This window comes from Hemicordylus capensis, chromosome 7 (assembly GCF_027244095.1).
Source record: "Hemicordylus capensis ecotype Gifberg chromosome 7, rHemCap1.1.pri, whole genome shotgun sequence".
Lineage (NCBI taxonomy): Eukaryota > Metazoa > Chordata > Lepidosauria > Squamata > Cordylidae > Hemicordylus > Hemicordylus capensis.
Genome location: NC_069663.1, coordinates 30,677,186 through 30,701,156, shown reverse-complemented (window position 1 = coordinate 30,701,156; position 23,971 = coordinate 30,677,186). Strand labels below are relative to the sequence as shown.

At 55.7% G+C, this 23,971-nt stretch overlaps 1 protein-coding gene across 5 annotated transcripts in view; it reads left to right on the top strand.

Annotated features, from left to right (window-relative positions):
* GRIK3 (glutamate ionotropic receptor kainate type subunit 3) overlaps positions 1 to 23,971 on the top strand; it is a 179,193-nt gene that overhangs the window by 93,311 nt on the left and 61,911 nt on the right. For all 5 annotated transcript variants that reach the window (XM_053268204.1, XM_053268202.1, XM_053268200.1 and 2 more), the window contains exons 2-3: positions 18,418 to 18,594; positions 22,939 to 23,196. In XM_053268204.1, coding sequence (XP_053124179.1) covers positions 18,459 to 18,594; positions 22,939 to 23,196 — 394 coding nt within the window. In that variant the 5' untranslated portion in view covers positions 18,418 to 18,458. The remainder of the gene's footprint in view (positions 1 to 18,417; positions 18,595 to 22,938; positions 23,197 to 23,971) is intronic.

Below are 23,971 nucleotides of genomic sequence, written 5' to 3'. Positions count from 1 at the left end.
GGGAGAGCAGATGTGCACAGGGACCTCCTCTCCCCGCCCCAGGTGGATGGATGGCTCCATGAACACCTGGCAAGGTGGACCCAGCAGGTTCCCTGCCCAGCTGCTTGGTGTGACGGGAGCAGCTGGGGCCTGCAGTCCTGCCTGGTGAGAGTCCCCAAGGAGGCATCCTACTTGGCTAGAGATCAGCCAGCCTGCTTCTGGAGCTTTGGGCCGCCAGCCAGTGCTGCCCCGAGAGTCGGCTTTGACCCCCACCCCACCTTGTTCATGGCAAGGGGATTCTCTGGTCCAGCCTGTCCCTCGAGGGAAGCGCCTGAGCCAGAGGAGTTATGGTGGAGGAAGCCGAGAGAGATGGCACCTTCTCTGCCCAGTTGGGAGCACAAGGCCCTGAGTGGCTCTTCTGGCCTCTTTCCAGACGGTGTGGAGGGAAGCGCCAGCGTTCTCTCCAGCGGGTTGTCTGAGGCAGGAGCTGGGCGTGAAGAGTTGGCGGTTTGACTGCAGGATGCACTGGAGCAGGGCGGCTTGCTTTCCATCTCTCCTTCTGCCACCCCATCTTGGTGGGGATTCTGAACGGCTGCACACCCATTGGGAATGTCGTGGTCTGTTTCGGCACCTCTCTTCCTGGTAATGGAACCCTAACATGCAAATCCCATTACCTGTTCGGGCAGTTCCTCTCTGCTGTTCTCCGAAACCACCCGCCATATTCTATTAATTTCTCATTTAGTCTGCATAAAGTGCTGATCTGTACATTTTACCTGGGGTGTGTGTGTTTTTTTAATCAGTTAATTTAACCAGAAACATTAATAATGTAGTTCTTTTGCCACTTGACTGCTCATCTGTTAAATGGCTTTTGCACAGGAGAATACTGCCACCCTAAGTGACAGGAAATGTCTAATATAATGCAAACAGAATGTTTAATGCCAAAATGAACAAAAAGTGAGAGTCTCTTGAGAGCATGTATTACAGGTTGCTGGGGAAATATTACCGTTTCTTCTTCTCTTCTTTCTCCTTGTGCTTGCTAACCAAGCGCAGCTGCCTCTGGAGGAAGACAACTCACATTTTGGTTCCCACTCTGCTCCCTTGTCTCGTCATTCCTCCGCTAATTAGACCCCCGCCTCACCCCCGCTCTTTTCTCATGCAGATCACAGCTGCCTCCAGGGGTCTCCACACGAGGTGGTCTGGATCTTGCCTTGGTGGGTGGCCCTTTGCAACCCAGAGACCTCATAGGTTTGCTGGGTGGGATGCAGTGGAGGAAACACCCACTACCCCAGAGGGCCAGAGGCAGTTGCTCCATGGCATGTGTTGTCCTGCTGCTCACAGTCTGACTCCTGGTCCCTCCTCACAGGTGAGCCCTTGCTGGCCCTTCCCCATCTAAAACGGCAGCTTTGGCCGCTCCTGCTCCTGCTCCTCGGTCCAAGGGCCAAACTAGACCACACAATGGAGAGCCAAGACTGGATCTCCAATCTTTGTGAGGCTCGGTAGAAGGTCACTGCATCAGGACTGGGAGAGAGTGGGTTACCCCTTCCCTCTGCTGTGGTTTCCCAGTGAAACTGCTGCCTGGAATCGCCATGGTCCTTGTTAGGGAAAGTGCATGTCTACATATAGTTTTCCCAAAAGGGCAACTAGCAGCTGTTGGGGGGGGGGAGGGAGAGATTTTTTTCATCAGGAAAACTGGGCAGAGGGAAAGAGTTCTCCCCCTTTCCCCAGTGCCCTGGTCCTCCTGACCCAAATCACCCCCCACCCTACATGGTTGCTCTTGACCAAGACGTGCTAAGCTGACCCCCTGGCTCCATCTCACGGTTCCAAGTCAGGTGCTGCCAAAGCATCTCTCAGGAGGGCAGCAGCACCCGTCTTGCCTCTGGAGTTGGACCCGCGGGGGTGGGGGTGGGGCGTCTTCCAGCTGATCTCCAAAGTCCACTGGAGTCGGCTTGAGCACATGGGAAGTGAACCAGTTGTGGTGTCTGTCTTGACAAGTCCTCACTTGGTGAGTGAGCCCACCCTGGCTCTGCCTGGTTTGTCATGGGGAACTCATGGAGCAGTGACCTCTGGAGAAGTTGCACGGCTGCCCACAGACTACAGCCAGCGGGGGTTGCTTCACCATGTGCTTCACACGTGGTCCTTGCAGGAGGGTTGTCGAGTTCTCGTGTGTGCCTGCTTGGTTTGCAAATAGCAGCTGTTGGCCTGATTTTGGCATTCCACCGATGTTGCTTCTGGAGTCCTTTTATAACCACATGTGAGAAGGACAACTCTGCTCCCCCCCCCACCCTGGATGGTGATTATGATGCCATCCATGTGCCTGGCGCTTTAAGAAGAAAGAGAAGACAGACCCTCACCCTGTGGGGCTCACAGCCTAGAAATAGGCACAAGGGAGGGGAGGGAGGGAGGGGCTGGGGAAGTAGGGGCGACTGCTTTGTGGGCATGGGGCACATGGGCTCCATGGCAGCAGCATAGCGAGACTGGCAATTGAGCAAGGAGGGGTGACAAGCTGGGCTTTGGAGGCAGCAAGAGAGGAGCCATCATGGCGCTCCTGTTCAGGGAGGCAGTTCCAGGCAGGAGGGGCAGAAGCATCTGAGGAGCAGGAGGCCTTCAGATGGCGGAGGGTGGTGGAGCTGGAGGAGATCAGAGATCCGAGCTGGCCAGCCCCCTGGCGAGGAGGAGGAGGAGGAGGAGGAGTCTCTGTGGGGTTGGACAGCAGGCAGAGTGTAGGGATTTCAAGAGGCGCAGGGCACAGTTAGAGCGAGGAGAATGCATTTGGCAGCTGAGTTCTGTGTAGAGGGTGCAGGGGAGGGGGAGGGGGAGGGGGAGGGGAGGGGAGGGGGAGGGGGAGATGGTGGCAGGGCCAGAACACGAACCAGAGTTCTGGTCAGGATGGCAGGGAGGAAGGGCCGTGGGCTTCTAGCACGGTAAAGGGGGAAGCGGCAAGATGTCTGGCTTGCCTCCAGCAAGCCACATTGGGGGCCACAAGCGTTCTTTCCTGGACATGTCACGGCCACCTAGGCACCCCAAATGAAGAGTGAATTCAGGCACCACACGCAGCAGAATGGCCTCTTGCACCAGAATTCGTTTCTAAAAGCAAACTCCCAAGAATGGAGGAGAGTGTGGGGAGGGAGAGGGGAAGCTGTCCTTATACCAAGCCAGACCATTAGGAACATAGGAAGCTGCCATACACTGAGCCAGACCCTTGGTCTATCTAGCTCAGGATTGTCTTCACAGACTGGCAGCGGCTTCTCCAAGGTTGCAGGCAGGAGTCTCTCTCAGCCATATCTAGTAGAAGTCAGGGAGGGAACTTGGAACCTTCTGCTCTTCCCAGAGTGGCTCCATTCCCTGAGGGGAATCTCTTCCAGTGCTCACACTTCTAGTCTCCCATTCATATGCAACCAGGGCAGACCCTGCTTAGCCAAGGGGGCAAGTCATGCTTGCTGCCACAAGACCAGCTCTCCTCTCCGTCTAGACCATTAGTCCGTCTAGCTCAGTATTGCCTTCTCTGACTGGCAGCAGCTCTTTGCCAGGGTTGCAGACTCAGCGGTCTTTCCCAGGCCTCTGTGGAGATGCTGGCAGGAACTGAACCTGGGCCCTTCTGCATGCCAAGCAGATGGCCTCTTGCTGAGTTACGGCCCTGTAGATGTTTTGGACTCTCTCAGTGCTTCCTTGTCTCACCTTTAGTTTGCATCCAGGGTCTCTTTGCAGACTGCTGCCCTAGTAACTGCACTGGGCTAGAAGCCCCACGTGTTGGCAAGTGGCTTAGGCCCTGGGAGTCGAAGAGATAAAGTGAGCTCTGATTTGGAGCAGGAAGATGTAACGCTACAACGCTGTGAAAACTCACAAGGCGAACCATCCAAAGCAGTGGCAGCCAAGGCGCAGACCGCGAAGCCTTTGATTGTTGTTGAATGGACCAACAAAACCCCTCCAAGTTTCACGTGGGGTGGGGGTGGCTTGGAGCATCTGGAGAGCGTAAGCCAACCCTGAGTGGACAAGACACACCGGCAGCCTTGCAGGAGGCACAGGCTGGCAAGGCTCCTCTCAGGACCACGGACAGCTCTCCCCATGAAGCTGCAGGCTCGCTCTGCCTTGGAGGCGCGTCTGCCGCTTCCTCCTTAAGTCCTTCCTGTGTGCATTCAGTACGCGCCGGTGTCCCGTCATATCAAGCCAGGGCACGCCGAAGTGGCAGAGTTGAGGCGCTTGAGCTGCAGAGTGAGAGGGACAGCGAGGCTTCTCCTCCTGTGTCCAGGGAAGAGGCCCGGCTTGCGTGCTTAAGACTGCGGAGTGCGGCTGGGCATCTCGTGCTGCCTTCACCATGCTTGGTGAAAGGGCAGGGCAAAGTTGTCTCCCTTCCGGACCTGGTGCTCAGAGAGGCTCCCCCGCCCAGCGGCATGGGCTTCCAGCTCAAACACTTCTGTGCCAAGTTGGCCCCTGTAGCTTCTGCAGGCTGTGCTGGATTTGGCCGCAGGGATGGCTTGGCCCTTTCCAGGGTATTGATCCTGGTGGCCGCTGTAAATCCCCACCCTTCCCAAGTGGAGGGCGGAGCAAGCCTGTGTGAGCGTGAAGGGAGAAGCTCGCCCCTTGGCTTGGCTCCCCCTTTTTGGAGGGCTGGCCTCTGCTCTGAGGTTTACTCGGCAGTGTGGATGTTGACGTGCCGCTCTCTTCAGGTGCTTCTGTTGCTCTGGGTGCCTCTGCCTGTGTGTCTAGCAGGCTTCAGTGGAAGTCCACACATTTCTCTTCATTACAATAGTTCCCTTTCCCCTATTTTTAAAATTAGTTTTGCTTTCCCTCACTTATCAGGGGAATCGTTAGAGATCAAAGTTAGGCATCTTCTGGTTCTTGACACTCCCACCCTTATACAGCGAAAGGAACAGGAAAGAGAAGCAGGGCAACGGGTTGCTCTCCAACAGGCAGCCTCGCCGAGTTCCTTGCATGTGATGTTGGGCGTTTTATTTCAAAAGAAGCAAAAGAATTCAGGAACGCGAATGGCAGGAGTGCAGGGAGGACTGCCCATCAGAGTGAGAGGACCTCGTGAATATTTATTTGATTGATTGATGGATTATCCATTGATCTTCTTTCACGGAACTCCTGGCTTTGGGTTAGATCTTCAGCTTCCTGCTGTTTGTTCTTGCCTGCCTGTTTTTGTGTGTGGAGCTTATTTTTTCTCCTTTGAACGCTGGAAGATGATTGTCCATCAGTGGGAAGGCTACTTGGGGACCCTCACATTGAGGTTTGAATATTGTAAGTTCTGGTCATTTCCCCCCAAACGGTGCCCTCTTTCTGCCCCCTGCACCTTAGCTGCACCCCCATTAACAGTGTGGAACTGTGCATATCCCAAGGCAGGAGGCCAGGTGCTCTGAGCAGTTAGTGCCTCTGGGGGCCGTTAGTGTCTTGGCTAAACTTCTTCCCAGTTTGGTGCCGGGCAGCACCGTCAGGTCACGGCATGATTTGCCGCTAGTGATGGGCTTGGAAATGGGCACAGACAAAAAGAGTGGTGGCTGCCCAGATCGCAAACGCTGCTGCCTGGGTCCAGTCCCGAGTGTGCTTCGGATGCAGTCGGTGCACCCCCAGTGATGTGACGCGCCCCCGGCCCTCCCACCCAGCACCCGTCGCCTGTCCACCTGCCCCAGGTCTCTTCCCCGCTTCTCTTTCGTGTTGCTCCAGCAGCGTCAGGAGAAGGCAGGGCTGCTTCTTTCCCTCCTGCCCCACCAAGCACGGTGACTGTGGGCCAGACACAAGGAGTGTGGAGAGGCGTAATTTGTGGCGGAGTCTGGCCTCTCCGGAAGGTTGCCGTTTTCTCCTCGCGATGGGAACTGAGCCCCACCCTCGGCATCAGGCCGCCTCCGTTTGCTGTCCCATAACACTCTTTCAGTGCCTTCTTGTCCCACAGAAGCGAGTAGCCCACTTTCCTCTCTGTCCTCGTAGCTCCTTGGCAACGTTTTCTCTTCTCGCCTTCTGGATTTCCTGATTTCCTGTTCTTTCCTTTGATTTTTCCTCCTCCAGCCTTCCAGACACCACTCCTGTGGGTAGCCCACAGAGAGCCCCTCCGTCAGCTGGGGCACGCTGGTAGCCGGAGAGAGGAGGGGTGTGGAGCCTGCTCGCTGCCTGCCTGGAGAAGCTCCCTGGCTCAGCCACCTTCAGGCTGGCCTTCCCCGCCAAGGACAGCCAAAGGAGGGACCAGCTGGCATCCAGTCTGCCCCCGGTCATGTGGCTGAAGTGGGAGCCAGGTTGTGTTTCTCCCCGTGGTCAGATCCTGTTGTGGGCTGGCGTGAAGGGTAATGCACCACAGTTTGTGAATGCAGAGCAGAGATGGTGCGCGTGCGTGCAGAGTAGCAATGCCTGCCTGCCTGAGACTAGTCACCTGGTCAAGGTGAGATGCCACCCACAGGAATGGGGTGCCCTTGTTGCCTGTCTAGATGTGGGCATGGCAGATCTGTAGACTGGTTCTTTCCCCAGCCTCTGAAAGTGCAGAACTTTCCAAATTGCTGCCACAGTTTTGACGGTCAATCCAGTCCAAAGGGGAGCTGGTTCTAATTAGTGCCTTCCCTCATTTGCTGATTGAGGCACTCCAGGGAACAATTAGCCTGCTTTTGAAACCCAACTGAGGCTGTGAATCAGTGCTTAACCTGCCTGGCAATTGATATTTAACATCCAAGAAGGCAGGCATAATTTTTTTCAAAAGGGAAACGGCACATCCCGTTAATATTGGATGAGTGGGCTTCTCTCCCCACCTTCCCAGCGCTTTACATATTTTGACAACTGTTCACTCTCTTTCATGGCGTGACAATCCCTCGGAGGCGGAAGACAAAAGACGGGGACGCTCAGCCCCGACGGGGAGGGAGCCTCACTCCTGGCTCAATTATCTCTCAAATGGCCTTCTCCCTTCTGTGTTTGCTAATGAGCAGCCATTCGGTCCAGCCGTTGGACTTGCCCGGGGGAGGCGTGGGCTGTGCCAGGCTGCCGCGGAGGGCCCCTCGCAGGAACGGACCTGTTGCGGGTGGGCCTGCCGGGGCCTCCTTGCCTCTGCCTGCTGGATGTCTCCATTCCGTGGAGGGCGGTTCTGGGGCAGGCCGGCTCCTTTCTCCCTGGCCCAGCTGGGATGAGCCGTTGTGCTGTGGAGGCTGCCGAGGGCCCTTCCTGCCTCACTTCCCTGGTGGGAAATGGTGGATGGACCCCCCCCTGCCCCAAAGGCAAGTGAGGTCGCTTTTGAAAACACATCGGATGTGTATTAGAATAAAGCACAAACAGGAACTAGAACTCGGAAGGAGGCAGACAGTGATCGGGATACCATGCCAATAAAAACAGCAGCAGCAAGACACAACCCAAAGCCATGCTGCAGGTGGGAAGCCCCGATTTTGCCACGCACTGGTGAGCCCCTGAGCCTGGTCACCAGGCATCTGGGGGTGGGGTGGGGGCATGCTACAGCTGGGGGGGCAGCCCCGGTTTGCCTGGTGAGAGGTGAAATTTTGGATTGTTTCTGCCGTTGAGCCTGCTGTGTCTGTGTTTCTGCCTCTCCGAGCGCTGCTCTCATCCGGGGGCTATGAAATGCTCTTAGGAAGCACAGCGGGCCAGAGATCTCCAGGCCGGAAGTCCCGCTGGGCCAGAAAGAAGTGTGGTGGGTACATTTAGTCAGGATCATGAACGTGGCCAAGAGAGCTTAACGTGGCAGTTGGTGTAGTTGGGGGGCTCATCTCCCGTTCTTTTTCCGTTCGGTTTTTCTCGGGAGCTGGCAGGAGCGTCTTCTGGGGAGTGCGGGGGGGGGGGGGGGGCTGGCAGTCCTGCAATGTCCTCCATTAAGGGAGTGGGGGAGATGGCTCTGGCTCAGGGTCTAAAAAGGTGTGTGTGTGTGTGTGTGTGTGTGGCGGGGGGGGGGAGAGCATGTTTCCAGGCATACATCTTACCCTGCAGTAAATGTCTCTGTGCACATCCCTGTGCATCTGCTCCCGACACACACACACACACACACACACACACACACACACACACACACACACACACACTCTCAGTGCATTGCAGAGGATTCTGGGGCATGCTTTTAGGCACATGCTCAGTTCACACACCCATGAGGCCTGTTGGCCTCCGCATCACTCTAAAGATATCCTTTAGAAGCCCCCCCTCCCTCTCCCCTGGGGCTTTCATTGTAGGGAATGCGGGCTTGTGGCCGTCCTCCAGAGATCCTCCTCTGCCATTTCGGATTTTCTTGCTGATAACCAGATGGGCATCCCTGGCTCCCCACTGTCCAGCCTGAAAGCCGTTGCTGCGGCAGGTCCAAAGACCTCTCCCCGCTGCTCACGCAGAACATTCTCCTTTTCTCCACCCTCAGACTGGACTTCTCCTGGCAAGTGCATGTCTGCATGCATTCTTAATACCGTACGGACTGTGGTGACATGGGCGTCAGAGGCACCTATTGGCTAGTGCCTGTGTCCTCACCGTCATGCAGGACACACTCCTGCTTCCTGCCCCCTTTTCTATACTTTGTTTTTATTTTCCTCAGCTTTGAAAAGTCCGGTAGAGGCAGCGTGTTCCGCGGCACTCGAGGGCAAGGGGGCTTGTGGGGCCTTTAGAAGAGCTTGGATGCCCCCCTCCCTCCCCCCTCCCCCTTCCTCTCCAGCCTCACCTTTCTGCCCTGTGAACCTAGCCTCAGCCACCTCTCTCCCCTGTGTGCTCAGGTGAAGAGGCTGCCCCCCCCTCCAGCCATGCCCCCCCATTGCATGGCAACAAGATATTGTGGGGCTCGCTGGATCTGGGTCGTGCTGGTCATGGGCACACACTCAGTGGCTTCCTGCATATGTGGTGATCTGGCCTCACCTCCCAGGAGCCAGCCAGTGACTGCCCCCCCGCCAGGAGAGGCGTCCTGGGCCTCGGCTCCCCTTCTGGAGCCCCCCAAAGTGCCGGGCACCCCCGCCACCCTCTGCCTTGGGCAGCTGCTGGCCTGGATGGCCCGGGCTGCTCTTGGTGGCTCCAGAAGGTTCTGCTGCGCAGCCTTCGGGCTCCTCCCCAGCCCGGGGGTCTTGCAGGGTCCGCTGCGCAAGGAAGCTGGAGGCCCTGCTGACGCCCCGGACGGCTTGCCTGGGGGCGCCATGGAGCTCCTGTGCCGCAGCGTGTGTGTGTCGGCACGGCCCGCTCGGAAAGCGCAGCACCAGGGCAGGGAGGGCTGGCTCCTTCCCGCTACGCTGGGCTGGCGGCTGCTGCTCGGAGTCCGGGAAAGGGCAAGGTGGGCATTCCAGCTGGGGCGGCCCAGGGTGCCCAGCTCACTTGGAGCCACCCTGCCCTGGTGCCCCTCGGAGACGCTGGCAGCCTCTTCAGGTGGGGCGCTGGGGAAGAGGGGGCTGTGAGAGGGCCTCCGCCCCGCTTTCTTCCAAAACGCAGCTTCATCCATGGCTGCCCGAAGTGGCTCAGCAACACAGCCCGGGCAGACTGCGGGTGACGTGTGGGGTGCAGGGCCGGGGGCTGTGTGTGGAGGGCCAGGAAGCCTCTGCTGGCTGCGGGGGGCCATTGCGTGGCGGTCTGTGGAAGGGGCCTGGCAAGGGGCGCGTGGGGGGGGAGCCGGAAGGCCCCTCGGAAGACCCCCCTTCCCGGCCAAGCCAGCACCGAACCCTGCCCCAGTGACCGCCCCGCTTCCCCACCTCCCCCTTGCTCAGAATAACGTGGAGGCGCCCTTCGGCACCACAGGGAGGCGCTCCTGCTGGTCTCGGAGGTGTCCTGGGGAGAATAGAGTCTCTTGCCACTTCCACCCAGGGTGTGCGTGTGCGTGTGTGAGAGAGAAATCTTTTCACACAACAAGAGCTGGAGGCAATCTCGACTCTGAAATATTAACAAGATGTTAATTTGTCTGTCAGCTTTCGCTGCTTTGCAAGCTAGTTGTGGTGACCTCGATGTGGCTGTAACTCGCAGGGGCGGCGTTGGGTTTCTAGATGTGTGTTTTCCTTTCATTGCCACCTGTGTCCTTACAACACTCGCTTCCTTCAGATGAGCAGCAGTTACAGTGTGTCTCTGGTGGGGAGACGGCAGGATGGTTCATTAGGAGCCAAACGACTCTTTCCTTTGGCCACGGCCTGTGTCCAGCGGCCCAAACTGGATCTCAGGACGGGGGTCGGGGGGGGCTCTGGCGCTTGTCATCTCTGTGGTCCCAGTCTGGATCGGGCCCTGTGGGTGACCCCTTTCAAGGACTGGAGGTGCCATTGGAGATGGGGAGGCTCCGATTTTATTCGGGAGTGCGTTCCAGGGTCCTGGGGCAGTCCTCGAGAAGGCCCGATTCCGAGGCGCCAACCAACGGGCTTGTGGCAACCACAACAGGATCTCCCTCGTTCGTCATGATAGGCGGTGGAGCTCATGAGGAAGCAAGAAGCTGCTCCTCTCTTAAATACCCTGCCCCCCAGCAGCTTAAGGCGTTCTGGGAAATAACAGGCACCTGTCCTCTTGGCAGCCAATGTAGCTCTTCCAGGATGGGAGTCATGTGGTCTCTTTGAGCAGCCCCAGACCAGACCCTGCCGGCTCTGGTGCAGGGTCCAGCCCATGCCTCTGCTGTGCCAAAGGCAGCAGCTGCTGGAGCCTGTTTTCTTGGGATGCCTGCCTGGCCCCGCTTCTGCCAGACCTGCCCCTCTTCCTTCTCTTTGCTGTTGGTTTAGACACGAGCTACCCAGGATCAGAGTGGATACGATGGGGACCCTTTGCCCCATGAGCCTGGAATTGGGCAGGTCTGAGGTCTTGGGCACTTCCCAGACTAGACCCTGCCACGGGGTCACGCCGGATCTCAGAAGGGTGCTTCCACACTTCCTGTGTGGGGACACCGCAGCAGACTGCAGGGGGCCGTTCACATTTCCGAAGCCTCCGATGTCTGGGGTTTTATCGCTGCTATTTAGTGCTATAATGTTGTATGTCCATTGCAAAAAGGGGGGGCCCTCTCCCACTCTCTTCAGTGGGAGTCTGGGGGGGGGCTCATGGGGCACAATCCTGCCATGGGCCCCTGCTGTGTACGGCAGCAGCTCCACAGCAGGGGGTTGGGGCATCCTCTGCTCCCGGGAGTCTCCTCTCTCCGCAGTGGGGAGAACCTGCACCTTGGGATTGCAGCCTTCCTCCTTTAATTTATAGCCTGGGCACATTTCTCCCATTTTATTAAAACAGAAAAGCTGCAACAATTATTTTCATAATTAACTGGCTCTCCAAATTAACGCCAATTACACTGTGTAATCATGATTAAGATTATGCATTAATCAACTGCTCCAAGTTAGTGATTAGGCTCTTTAATGACTGCGAGGAACTTGCATGGAGAGGTGTGTGTGTGCGTGTGCGCGCGCGCAGCTGGCACCCAGACGGAGAAGGCTGATGCCACAATGGCGACAACTCTGGAATTTGCATGCAGGTGTCTTGGAGCCTCCCCATGCCTGTGCGGAGAGCACCAGCAGGCGATGTGCTTCCTTATCCCTTAACACAAAGGGACTCTCCTAGCAGGATGTGCAAAAGGTCCGCAGGTTCTCTCCAAATGCATGATTGAAGCTTGTTCAGGTTGTCAGCTGTGATTGGGTCATCCCCCCTCATTTATTGATTAATGGATGAAAGGGACAGATATCCTGCCTTATCTAAACAAATGCCAATATTATTACAAAAACGCAGCAGTGGATAAAGAAAGAAATATGTGCGAAAGCAACCAGTATGGCCTGTGGTGGTGCCTGCCTTGAAGAGCCCCCTCCTCAGGGAGATTCTCCCCCCCTCCCCGGCCACACACACAGCTCCACCTCCGTCAAGATGTTTCTTCTCTGGCAGGCATTGCTGGGTGCTGCTGTGATCCTGCAGCCTGTGTGTCTTTCTGCTGCTGCCGCTGCTGCTTTGATGTGTGGGTTTCTCTGGCGACTGACCTGGTTGTTCTGAAGTACCAGCAGTCTGGCTGACTGGCAATCGGAGATGGAGAGGCGTCCATGTGCTCACTGCACTGCGTTCTCTCCAGGCGGAAGTGACGGGGCGCTCCCCCCCTCCCCGTTGTAGCAAGCCAGGGGTGCGGGGGGGGCTCCGCTTCCTGGAACTCCGTCTGCTCCTCTCTTGCCCAAGAGCCGTGCTGCCTGCAGGCTGGCCATCCGTCAGGTAGAGCTGTGCACTTACCCAGGCAGGCAGCGTGGCTCTTGGAAGAGCAAGGAGCGAATGGAGCTCTGGGAAGCGTCCTCCCCGCCCCCCCCCACCGGCTCAGCGTGGGGCCTTGGCCCTGGCTCACCCGCTTGTGGGTGTCGCTGCCATCCACCCCCCCGCCCCCCCACGCAGCACCAACGTGTATGACGTGCTGTGATGTCAGCGATGGCCCGTTCATGCCGGCAGCGCGTCCCGTGATGTTGCAGCCCGCGAGTTATGGACACAACTTGCCTGGGTGAGCAAGCTCTGGGCCGTCATGGATTCCGTTGGGAAGGGGCTTCCGTGGCTGTGCGTAGACGCTGTGCCGCTTGTTTCGAGTGTGTGTTTCGGGGCGGGGGGAGCAGCCACCCCTTCGCTGATGTTGCCCGCAGGGGGAGATGCGAAACAACCCTTTCAGTTGTGATGGGGGGGGGGAGGCTTTGCTACCCGTTCCTCTGGCCAAACATTGTGTCCAAGACGGCTCTTATGAATACAGGAAGCTGCCTTGGCCTTGGCCGTGAGTGGGAGCACTCGTATTATGGGATGTATCTCTTCTTTGGAACGGGAATGTGTGGAAACGAAGCTACCCCCTGCGGGCTTCTTGCGAGCACTTTGGAAGTAGAGTCCAGTCTCCTTGGCTCTCCAGGGTTTCAGAGAGGCAGGTCTTTTCCAGCTGTGCCAGGCGAACTGTCGGTGGAGGCCCCGGGAGCATGTCCTTCTGTGCTTCCGCTGTTCAAAGCTGGCCCGTGGAGCCAGGCTCTGTCCAGAAGGCTGGGTTCGGTTCGTGCTGGGGATCGCGACCAAACCCCTGTGTGGGGTAATCGCATTAAGACTTTGCCTGGCCGCCCCTCCCTCCCTCCCTCCCATGGCACCTTTTCACAAAAGGCAAGTTTTGCAGCCCCTTTGCATGGACCGGCATCACTTCCTAGGTTCCCTGCAACTCTGGCGACATGGCTGTGAGGCCTAGTGGTGGCAGCGGAGCCCCAGTCTGCTGTGAATCGGAAATAGGTTATCAGCTCCCAGCTGCTGTCTCATGGCCACACGCTGGCTGTGCGCCCTTCCTTGAAGAAAAGCCTATTATGTCCAAATGGATGCCTGGGGTGTTAATTTCTTTTGGCTCAAGTACAGATGTAATCCCAGCCCCAGTTCTGATGCATTGTCTCCTAAGAAGGCAGGGTGGGGGCCCGAAAAGCTCCCCTTGAAAAGGAGCAGGCTCCAGAGCAGCCGTTTACTCATCAAGGCAACATGAAGCTGCTTGTCGTGGTGGTCGTGGTGGTCGTGAGAGGGAATCTCAGCCCTGGAAGACGCTGTGGGCGGATGAGGAATGGTGGCTCTGGAAGAGGGGCCCCCATCCACAGGGGGCAGAGGAGCAGGGCCCTCCGCCCCCCTTCCCCGCACACCCCAGAGAGGCCCCCCCCCCCGCTCTCGTGGCAGAGCTGCTGCCGGCTTCACCCACTTCCGCTGCCATCGCAGGCTGTGCCGGGCAGAAGGAGCAGATGGTCTCCCGCCTCTCCGCATTCCGTGTTTTCGTTGCTGGAGGATACTTGGCAGCGGCTCAGGCCTTGCTGATGTGGCGCGCGAATGAGAAGCTCCTCGCTGGCTGTATTATTCTGAATAATTGATCCCCTCCAGTTGGAGTCAGAGTGCAGCGGCAGTGATGGGAAAGGGCTGTCGCCTCATAATTACTTCATGGGGGAAATAGGCGGGGGGGGGAGCAGCATGGGCTTGTGGCGTTGGGGGCTGTGCTGGACACTGGAGAAGGAGCGGGCGTTCCCCCTCTGGCTCCAGAGGGAAGAAGCTCTAGAACCGACGGGCTGAAAGGGCCAGGGAGCAGCTCTAGGCGGGACAGGAGGGAGCATTTCCTAGTGGCAGGAAGGAACTGTTCGACGGTGGAACTGTCTGCCTCATGCAGTGCTGGGCACTCCTTCCCTTTTCTGGCTCCTCTCCACTGGTGGCTGGAACTTCGCACCGCTTTCAGCAAGGAATGTGGGGGAACCACAGGAGAATTCTCTGGAGCTTCTCCTTGGGAGGACCCTGGCAACCCGGAATGGGGAGAAAGTCTCCGCAGAAGCCATTGCCAAGGAGCTCCACTTGCATGCTGGGTCGCGCCGGCCTCCTTCCTCCCCCCGCCCTTACAGCGGCAAATGGCATGGCCAGAGCCCGAGGAAACACCCAGGGAGGGGGGAGGTAGCGGGGGAGGGCCGGTCTTGCAGTCGCCAGCATGAATGCTCCCCTTGGCTCAGCAGGGTTTGCCCTGGCTTCCCTTTGGATGGGAGGCTGCATGCAAGCACCGCTGCCTGCGGTGAGGTTGTCCTCTCAGGGGATGGGGCCGTCGCTCAGTGGAAGAGCACCTACCTGCCTGCCTGCCGGCTTGCATGCAGTAGACCCCAGCTCACGAGTCCCTGGCGGCATCTCCAGGCAGGGCTGGGAGAGAGACTCCCGCCTGCAGCCTTGGAGAAGCCGCTGCCGGTCCGTGTAGACAATCCTGAACTAGATGGACCGATGGCCTGACTCGGCATGGGGCAGCTTCCTGTGTTCCTGTGAGAGGGAGGCGCCTGATGGCACCCCGTCTCTCCCCCACCCCGCAGAGTGCAAGCAGAAGCCAAAGACTCAGCCTTGTGCGACACGCCAGCATCCCGTGAGCTCCAGAGTCTGGTTTTCCTTGGTAGGGAATGCGTGGCAACAATGGACATCTCTCTCTGCCTGTCCAGTGTGGCGCGCCTGGCTTTTTGGAGAGAGGCGGGGGCAGTGTGGAGACCAACCCAAGAGCTCCTGCCAGCTGAGGTCAAAGGTCCATCTGGTTGTGCTGCCGGCCAGAGGCTTCCAGCGAACTCACAGGCTTGGTGTGAAGGCATGCTGGAGGTAGACTGCCCTTGAACACAGAGGTTTGATTATTTCACCTAAGCACCCTTGGGTGGGGGGGGGGGTTCCTTCCTCTCCAAATTGGTCTCCTCTCCTGTTACAGCCACCTAAGTGAGGAGCATCACCATATCCTGTTGCAGAGGTTTCCAACTCTGGTCCCCAGATGTGGGTGGACTGCAACTCCCATAACCCCCAGCCACAGGCCATTGTGGCAGAGGGTGATGGGAGCTGTAGACCACCACTATCTGGGGATCCAAAGGCTGGCAACCCCTGTCCTGGTGGGTGTGAACGGAGGAGGCTGCGGTCTGAATCCTCCCTCAGCCGGATGACTCTGGGCAGCCCCTCCCTCTCAGTGCAGTCTACCTCACAGAGTCCTCATGAAGATAAAAGAGGAGAATTCCCAGGGATGCTTCTTGGAGGGAGGGCAGAATACAAATCAACAAGCTATAATTAAGTGCCTGGAGAATTCCCCAAGATCCAGCTGTTTTAAGATACAGCCGCGGACAAGCTCTCCTGACACCGAAAAGGGAGGCTTGCTTTCCGCTAATAAATCGGGAGATCCATCTGTTCTGGGCTGCATCTGTGCCTTGCATTCATCCATTAATTATTTTGAGTTGCTTGTTAATCAGAGAGTGCCTGGCTGAGGTCTCTCTCCGCGAGCGGCGGCGGGCGGGGGGGGGGCAAGAGCATCCCTACATGGCTGGAACAAGGCATGGCAATTAGGGGGCTGCCGCCCGGGCCCTGCTGCTGGTGCCCCCGTCGGAAGGGCTGCCAGTGGGGAGTCGAGGACCAGCCTTGTGAAGGGCTTTGTGACAAGGCGACATGAGCTGTTCTCCTTGGGGGAGGGAGAAAGGCATGAAGAGCTTCTGTGCAGCAAAACGCTGGTGCTCCGTGATGTGCGCAAGTCGGATCCAAAGGGAGTTTCTGCTTCTCTCAACTCGGAGGCAAGCCGGGGCGGGGGGGGGCGTGGTGGAGTGAAATGCAAGGACGGGTGATGAACTGGGAGATGTGGAAGGGACAGGAAATCCATTTCTCCCCGTATCGAATAGGCTAAAGGCTGCCTGTCACCTGGCCTAGCTGCATTTGTGCTGATGCCAAAGAATGTCCACAGATATTCTGACCCCTGTGAGCAAAAGTGTTGGTTGCAAAAGGTTCCCGAAAATGAGCATGCCTTGAAACAACTGGCCAAGGAGCTGGCCAGAGGGGGCATGACCTGGACTTGATCCTGAGTGGTCCCAAGAACTTTGTGCGGGAATTATTGGTTGTCAGACTGGGAACAGTGCCCCAAGTGCTAGGCTGCTCTACACATAGGTCAATGGGAGGCATGTTGCTAAAGCCATTAAGCCTAACCGTTCAAAAAATGTTACTTTAACAGAAATAGGGAGCCAGCCAGGAAGGTGGTTTGGCCCTAAATGACAAAGGGGTGACAGCAGGACTGGGAAAGAGGGCGGGGCCCTTGCTTCTTCACTGCACTGGGGCGGGGGGTGGGGGGCTGGCATGCAGATACTCATGTGCCTGAATGGATTCCGCCCCCTCGCCCCAGAGAAGGTGTCTGGCAAACTGAGCCCAGTGGAGGTATGAGATGAAGTTCTAGGGCTTATAATTGCATTAAAATGTAACATGTCGCTGCACCTGGCATTCAATCAAGAATCCTTAAATAACTCAAATGTGAAGTTGCTATTCTTCAAACAAATACATATAGAAATGGAGCTGTCAGGGAAATCGCTGCACCTGTTGGATTTCTGCCTGGATGCATTCCTCCACAACCCAGTGTTGAGCTGGAAGACCAAGGCAACATGTGGGTGCATGGAGCTTGAGTTGAATGCCAGCCTAACATACGAGAGTGTACACAGATCTGCACAGCCTGTATGGCACGGACGATCGGCACTTCAGCTTCCAATGTCCATGTTTTTATAGCATGAGTGAAAATGGAAAGCGTCTTATTCTCATCTTAAACTGAAGGTTTCTTTATTACTCTGTTGCAATATACAACATGTCTAAGGAAGACATAATGCTGGATTTGGAAGATTAGATTGCAGAGCTGCTGCTGCTGCTGCTACTATCTATATCCCAGTTTTCAATAAAAGGTTTGCAAAGCGGTTTATATAAAAAAGAATAATAGTAATAATCTGTATCTCTGTGTACTAAATAGTAATAAGGAGGAGGTGTAGAAAGCGACTCCTGCTTTGAACCTTGGCTTGTGTATATGAGCAGTGCAGTCAAGAAATGGCCATCGCCTTTCCCCAAAGCAAACTAAGTTAGGGGGGAGAGAGGACCGCTAGAGATGGGTGGGACATGAGTGGTGTTTGGAAGACAATGAGTGAGAGTTTTCCCCTCTTTCTTCTGCCATAATATTTGGATTTGGGGTCATCCCATGAAACTGGCTGGCAGTGGATTCAGGACTGCCCAAGGGGAGGCCTCCTTTGACCAAGAGATTGTCGGCAATTTTGGCACTTCTCTGCCTTGAAGTGTGGTGCGGGTTCCTGGCGCAGATGGCGCTTGGACCTGATTGGGCAGGGATCTTCCAAGGCTCTTAAGCTGGTGTGAGAGGCGCAGAAGGATGGCTGGTGTGTTGGCGGGAGGACCCAACATGGATCTCAGCAGCGCAGAAGCATCTGCAGGCTTGGGCGGGGGGGGGGCTGTGGGAAGCTGGGTGTGATGACAGGAGTGCTCATCAGCCCAAGGGGACAACGCTCAGGCCCTGGAAGGGGTGAGGCTCTCTCTCTGCTCTTGGTGTGAGGGATGCTGTGGTGGTGGGGGGGCTGCATTTCACACACACTCACGCCAGTGGTCAGCCAAGCCTCCAGTGGCTGGTATCTTGTGTGTGTCACAAGGACTGCTTTGCATCCTGCTTTCTTTCAATTCATTCAGGAAGAAAACCCCATTTTCAGGCAGCCATTGTCATGGAAAAACTAGCCAGAGTTTTCCGTCCACACCCAGTCACGTTTCTCACCAGGTGGCTGTTGGTGTTGCTCCCCAGTAGATTCCAAGTGTCTTGATTACGTTCAGATTGGTGTTTGGTTGAGCTCCTGATGACGCTGCTGGTGGTGGTGATGCAACGGCGTGACCTCCCCCTCCAGACATGGGGGGCCGCTGCAGCAGCAGTGCCCATTCAGGACCCTGTCAGGCTTTCTGGGGCATCACAGAGGGACCCAAGGGGCCTTGGTGTTTGCCAGCCTCGGACAGCGAGTGTGGAGATGCGCATCCCCATCAGCACCTGCCTGGGAGGCATGGCCAGTGGTGGCTTCCCGCCACGTTTGCCTGAGCAGGAGGGGCTGCCTGTCGGCCCTCGCAGGGTCTGTGTTGAATGAAACCAGCACCGCCATCCCTGGGGGGACACACCGAGGGCGATGGCGCCTTCTCTGCAGCCCAGTCCTGGGAGGAAGGGGGCCACGGCCCTTGGCTTGCAGCCGTGGAGGCGAAGCCTCCCTGGCTGTGGCTGGCTGCTAACCTGCCCTCCTTCTTGTTGTTGTCTTGCAGGAGGCATCTTTGAATATGCCGATGGCCCCAATGCCCAGGGCATGAATGCTGAAGAGCAAGCCTTCCGGTTCTCTGCCAACATTATCAATAGGAATAGGACTTTGTTACCCAACACCACTCTGACCTATGATATCCAGAGGATACACTTCCACGACAGCTTCGAAGCTACCAAGAAAGGTGAGTGTGTCCCCTCCGCAGCTTTCGGGTTCTGCCCAGTGAAGGGCTCCGCGCTCTGGTCCTGGCCCTGATCCGAGAACTAGGCTGGATCTCTTTCGCTCTCCAGGTGGCACTTGGGCTCATGCTCCCTGGCTCATCCACCCATGCTAAAAAGCCCTTCTCCATCGTCTGCTGCTCTCTCTCAGTGGGTCTGGTGTGTTACGGACCCCCTGGAGCATGTGCAGGGCTTTGCTTTCATTTCACCTTGCACGGAAGTAAAGAGACAAGGCTGTTAGAGGCCATGGATGCGCCCTGTCCCCGGGACCTTCATTTCCAGCAGCACAGCAACAGCAGAGAAGAGCCGCTCCTTGGAGGCGGCAAAAGGCCTCTGCCGTAAGTGCCTCGGAAGAGATTGCGTTGACAACTGGAGTTTCCTTTTCCGAAGTCCTTATTCCGGTTACCACCTTCAGTTGTTTAGATGGAAGTGGGGGGGGGGGGGGGCGCGTGGCTGTGACGGAACCTCCCGGAATATTGAGTTACGAGTTGTTTGGGCTTTGCTCCATTTAAAAACAAAAACAAAACCAAGAGCAAACCCTGTAATCCCTGCTAAAGAGGCACCCTTTGACGTGGTGATTCTCTTTATTTAGCAGGGGGAGAGTAACTGCCCCCCCATCCACCCCCAGAACAGGACTTCCAGTGACTGTTGCTGGTGCCTGTCTGGTGTTTCTTTTTAGATTGTGAGCCCTTTGGGGAGAGGGAGCCATCTTATTTATTTGTTATTTCTCTGTGTGAACCACCCTGAGCCATTTTTTGGAAGGGCGGTATAGAAATTGAATTAATAAATAAATAGGGATGTGCAAATTGATTTGGGTACAAATCGATTTGTACCCGAAACAAGCTGATTCGGGTGATTTGGAGACAAAACAAATCACCCCCGTGGCCCATTGGCTAGATCTGGGTCCAAATCAAATCGCGCCTGGTTCGATTCGAATCTATTCAAGATTTGGATCCCTCCTATTAATTCCCCCAGATTCCCAGCCTTCATTAAAAAAAAAAAAAAAAGCTAAGCTCTAGCCCTTGTAGAAGTGGAGTTATGGAGCAAAATGTGTGGTCACTATTTTTCAAGTGTTGGATTCTTTGGTGTATAAATTCCATCAATGAATCCCTATGAGGATTCATAACACCTTCATTTCTTCTATTCATTTTGACTGTCTTTTTGACAGTGCCAACTGTCAAACTCCTGGCTGGGCCACACAGAGGCCAATTGCACAGGCACGCAGCCTCCAAAATGGCTTCTGGGCCACTGGGAGAAGGCTGAAAACCAGTCGAAGAGCCGGCCAAACTGGCTGCAGGGGGCTATAAAGAGAGGCGGCAGGGGGAGGGGGACACACACTGCGGGACACACCCACCCACCCGCTGCCTCCAGGACCTCCCCCAAGGGGGAGTAAGGCAAAAAACATATATATTTCTTTTTTTAAAAAAGTGTGCGAATGTTCACGAACCCCTGAAAAGTTGGGGCGGGGGGGGTTCGGTCTGAGGTCGGACCAAACGGGGTGTTTTGGTTCAACCCGGACCGTTGAACTGATCCGGCTCAACGTCAAACCTGTCGAACGTCAAGCAGGTTTGCACACCCCTAGACTCCCTCAGCCCCATCTTGGAGATGCTGCCCGGGAGGGAATTTGGGGCCTTCTGCTGGTGAGAGGAATTTGGGACATTGTGGGCTAGCAACCGAGGGGCTGAAAGGTTTCCCAGAGCTTTAGGACTTGATGAATTGGGGAAGTGCTGAAGCCAGAGGCAGCTTCTACTCTTGGCTGATGGCAACAGGCGTCCCCAGTCGTTTGCTGGGTTACTTTGGATCGGTTCTGCCCCGTTGCAGAGTCCAAAATGCCCAGAGATCAGACTCGGCTCTCTTGCCGAGCACCAAGCGAGTGGCTCTCATGGGGGTGCTGCATCTGGAAAGCTTCCCACTTTGACCCTCAGCCAAAGCGTATCCCTTTTCCTTCTCAAAGCTTCACCCTTCCGTGAGCAAAGGCCCATCTACCATCCACCACTCAGGTTAACCAGCTCTTATCATTAAAGTTTCTTAAGACTATTGTCTGGTTCCACTTAGAGGAAATGCTAATGGAATGTGACAAGTAAACAAGGTTAGGATTTTTTAAGCAAAACAAAACACCTCTCCCTTGTGTTTAATTAATGCTCTGCTACTTAAGACTTGTGCATTACCCGATAAAGACTACTGGAAAGAATTTCCCTGAAAAATGCAGCCTGTGTGTGTGTGTGTGTGTACTCACAATGCCCCATCCTCCCACACCCAAACAGAAGCATCTGAGCAGACTGTGTTTTTTTTGCAGTCCCTGGATGGTCTCATACATATGGTTCTTGTGCCCAGTTGCTCACTGGGGGAAACATTTTCAAGCCAGCCTGGAAAGGAGACATGAATAATAGGAAGTCAACCATAAGCCAATCCTTGCAGCAGATCCAGAGTGCAGTGCGCTCCCTCACTCAGGCTCAGAACCTGAGCAATCATTTTAGTTCATCCCAAGCAGATTTGCGTGCCCCAAATGGAATCCCCTCCCACTGGGCAAGGAGGACTCCTCCATCGGGCTGTGTGGTCCTCCCATCCTCTGTCACAGGGAAATCTCGGCAATATTTCCACAGTTCCTCTTTTTCTGAGTTTGTTCCTAATTTTCATTACACCATGTACAGATATGTTTGTAAGAACAAGTGACCTTGAAGAATGGTTGGGAAGAATTGGTTGGCTCTGGAGACATATTTCTGTAAAAGCAGGCGGTGTCTGCTGTAGACAGCAGCATTTGCATTGGTCTTCCATCCCCACTGCTGTTCCTGTTTTACAGACTGGAAAACTGAGGCTGAGTGGGAGGGAAGGGCCAAGGCATGCATCCCCTTATGCCAGAGTGGAGCAGACATTTGACCTGGGTCTTCCAGTTGCAAGTTGGACCTCACGGGATATTCTGGTCCTGAGAAGGAGCTTCTCTGTGCAGCCCGTTTGTTTGTTTGTTTGTTTGTTACATTGATCGACCGCCCCATCCAAAGGCTCTGGGCAGTTCACAGCAAGTTTAAAAAGTCATAAAACAAACACCATCTAAAACACACAACTTAAAACAATATAAAAACAATTTTACAACAATTAAAATACCCCCAAACAATTAAAAAACCTTCGAAGGCCGGGCCAAACAAATAAGTTTTCAGGGCTCTCCTAAAGGCCGAGCCTAAACTGCAGATATCTGCCGGGAGTGCATTCCATAGGCCAGGGGCAGCTACAGAGAAGGCCCAGTTCCGAGTCGCCACCAGATGTACCAGTTGTAACTGGAGATGGACCTCTCCAGATGACCTCAACGTGCGCTGGGGAACATACAGAAGAAGGTGCTCTTTAAAGTAGTCCAGACCCAAGCTGTTCAGAGCTTTAAAGGTAATTATCACCACTTTGTATTTTGCCCGGAAGCATATCGGCAGGCAGTGCAAGTGTTTTAAGACAGGCATAATATGGTATCTCAGGATTATCCAAGAGACCAGTCTGGCTGCCGCATGTTGAACTAACTGAAGTTTCTGAACTACGTACAAAGGCAGCCCCATGCAGAGCGCATTGCAGTAGTCAAGCCTGGAGGCTACCAGCTGGTGCACCACTGTTTTGAGACCATTCTCTTCAATGAACCATTCGCAGCTGTCGAATCAACCAAAGTTGATAGAAAACGCTCTGGGCCATAGCCTCCACCTGAGATACCAGAGTGAGGCCTGGATCCAAGAGCTCTGTACCTGTTCCTTCTGGAGGAGTTTAACTGCTTCCAGCACAGGAAGATCTAGCTCATCCCTCAAATTCTGATCCCCCACAATGAGCACCTCCATCTTGCTTGGATTCAGCTTCAATTTGTTATCCCTCATCCAGCCCATTTCTGCCTGTAGGCAGGCATTTAGGGAGTGAATGCCGTTTCCTGGTGATAAGGAGAAATAGATTTGGGTGTCATCGGCATACTGATAACACCCTGCACCAAATCTCCTGATGACCTCACCCAGCGGTTTCAAGTAAATGTTAAAAAGCATTGGTGACAGAATGGAGCCTCCTCCACGTACTTGTGAGATCCAAAGAGCACTGGCTGGGTGGTCTCGTCCAAAGCAACCCACGGGCAGATTCTCGGTTGGGTTGTACATGCTGGCTGAGTGAAGCAATGGGGCAATTTTTGCGTGAAAAAAGGTGCCCAGTCCCACGTGGGCCACGTCCCTCCTCATGTATGTCTGGCCATGTGAGCTGGCCAAGACTTTGACTGGAGCCCCCGGGTTCCCCATCTGCCTCTGGCTTGGTTTCCCACCTGGACTGTGACTGACAGCCTTGATCCCTTTGCCTTCTAGCCTGCGACCAGCTTGCGCTGGGTGTGGTTGCCATCTTTGGGCCTTCCCAGGGCTCCTGTACCAATGCCGTCCAGTCCATCTGCAATGCCTTGGAAGTCCCCCACATCCAGCTGCGGTGGAAGCATCACCCTTTGGATAACAAGGACACCTTCTATGTGAACCTCTACCCGGACTATGCCTCGCTCAGCCATGCCATTCTGGACCTGGTGCAGTACCTGAAGTGGAGGTCGGCGACCGTGGTCTATGATGACAGCACAGGTAGGCAGCCCAGGGGGTGCCGAAGGGCCCTTCTCTGCAAAGAGCCGCGAGGCCCAAACTCGGCCTGCCGACCTGAAGCAGAGCCGGGGCAGAGCCTTCGGAGGGGCCAGGCCGTGAAGCTGACACCGTGATGCATGTCTAGGGAGACGCTGACGTCCTGCAGGTCACTTGAGAGTGTCCAGGAAGTCTTTTGAAATGGTTGTGTGTGTGTGTGCGTGCGTGCTGTAGCATGATGCAAGCACAGCTCTGTGGGCTGGACAGCCGTGGCCTTGTCCGGCGTGGCAGGAGGTCTTGATCCTCCCTGGGAAATGCCCCCGTGAGGCTGTGCCTTGTTGCCAGCTTCCCGCCACTATTTCCCAAGGCACAAAGATGGCAAAAGGGAAGGTGATGATGTCTTCCTCCAAGCAGCAGCAGCAGCGTCCTCGACCTTCTGGTCCAGCTTCACTGACTCTGACAGGCAGCTGCCTTCCAAGGCCCCGGGCAGGAATCCCTGCTGCCGGCCTGGGACTTCTTAAACTGCAGCTGCTGGGCTGGAGGCTTCCTGCGTCAGGGAACAAAGCACACCTCTTTCCTGGAACGGCCCAAGCAGGGTGCTCCAGCTCAGGGATCCCGGCACGTTCCCTTCCATTCGACGTGGCTGCCGGCTCTGCTGGGTGTGCCACTTCACCACATCCACAAGGGCACCCTCCTCGCCCGGCTGCTTCCCATGCTGTCGCTGTCACTTGGGAATGTGGCCTTTTAATTAAAGCCCCCCCCCCAAATTAAGCAGCGTTTG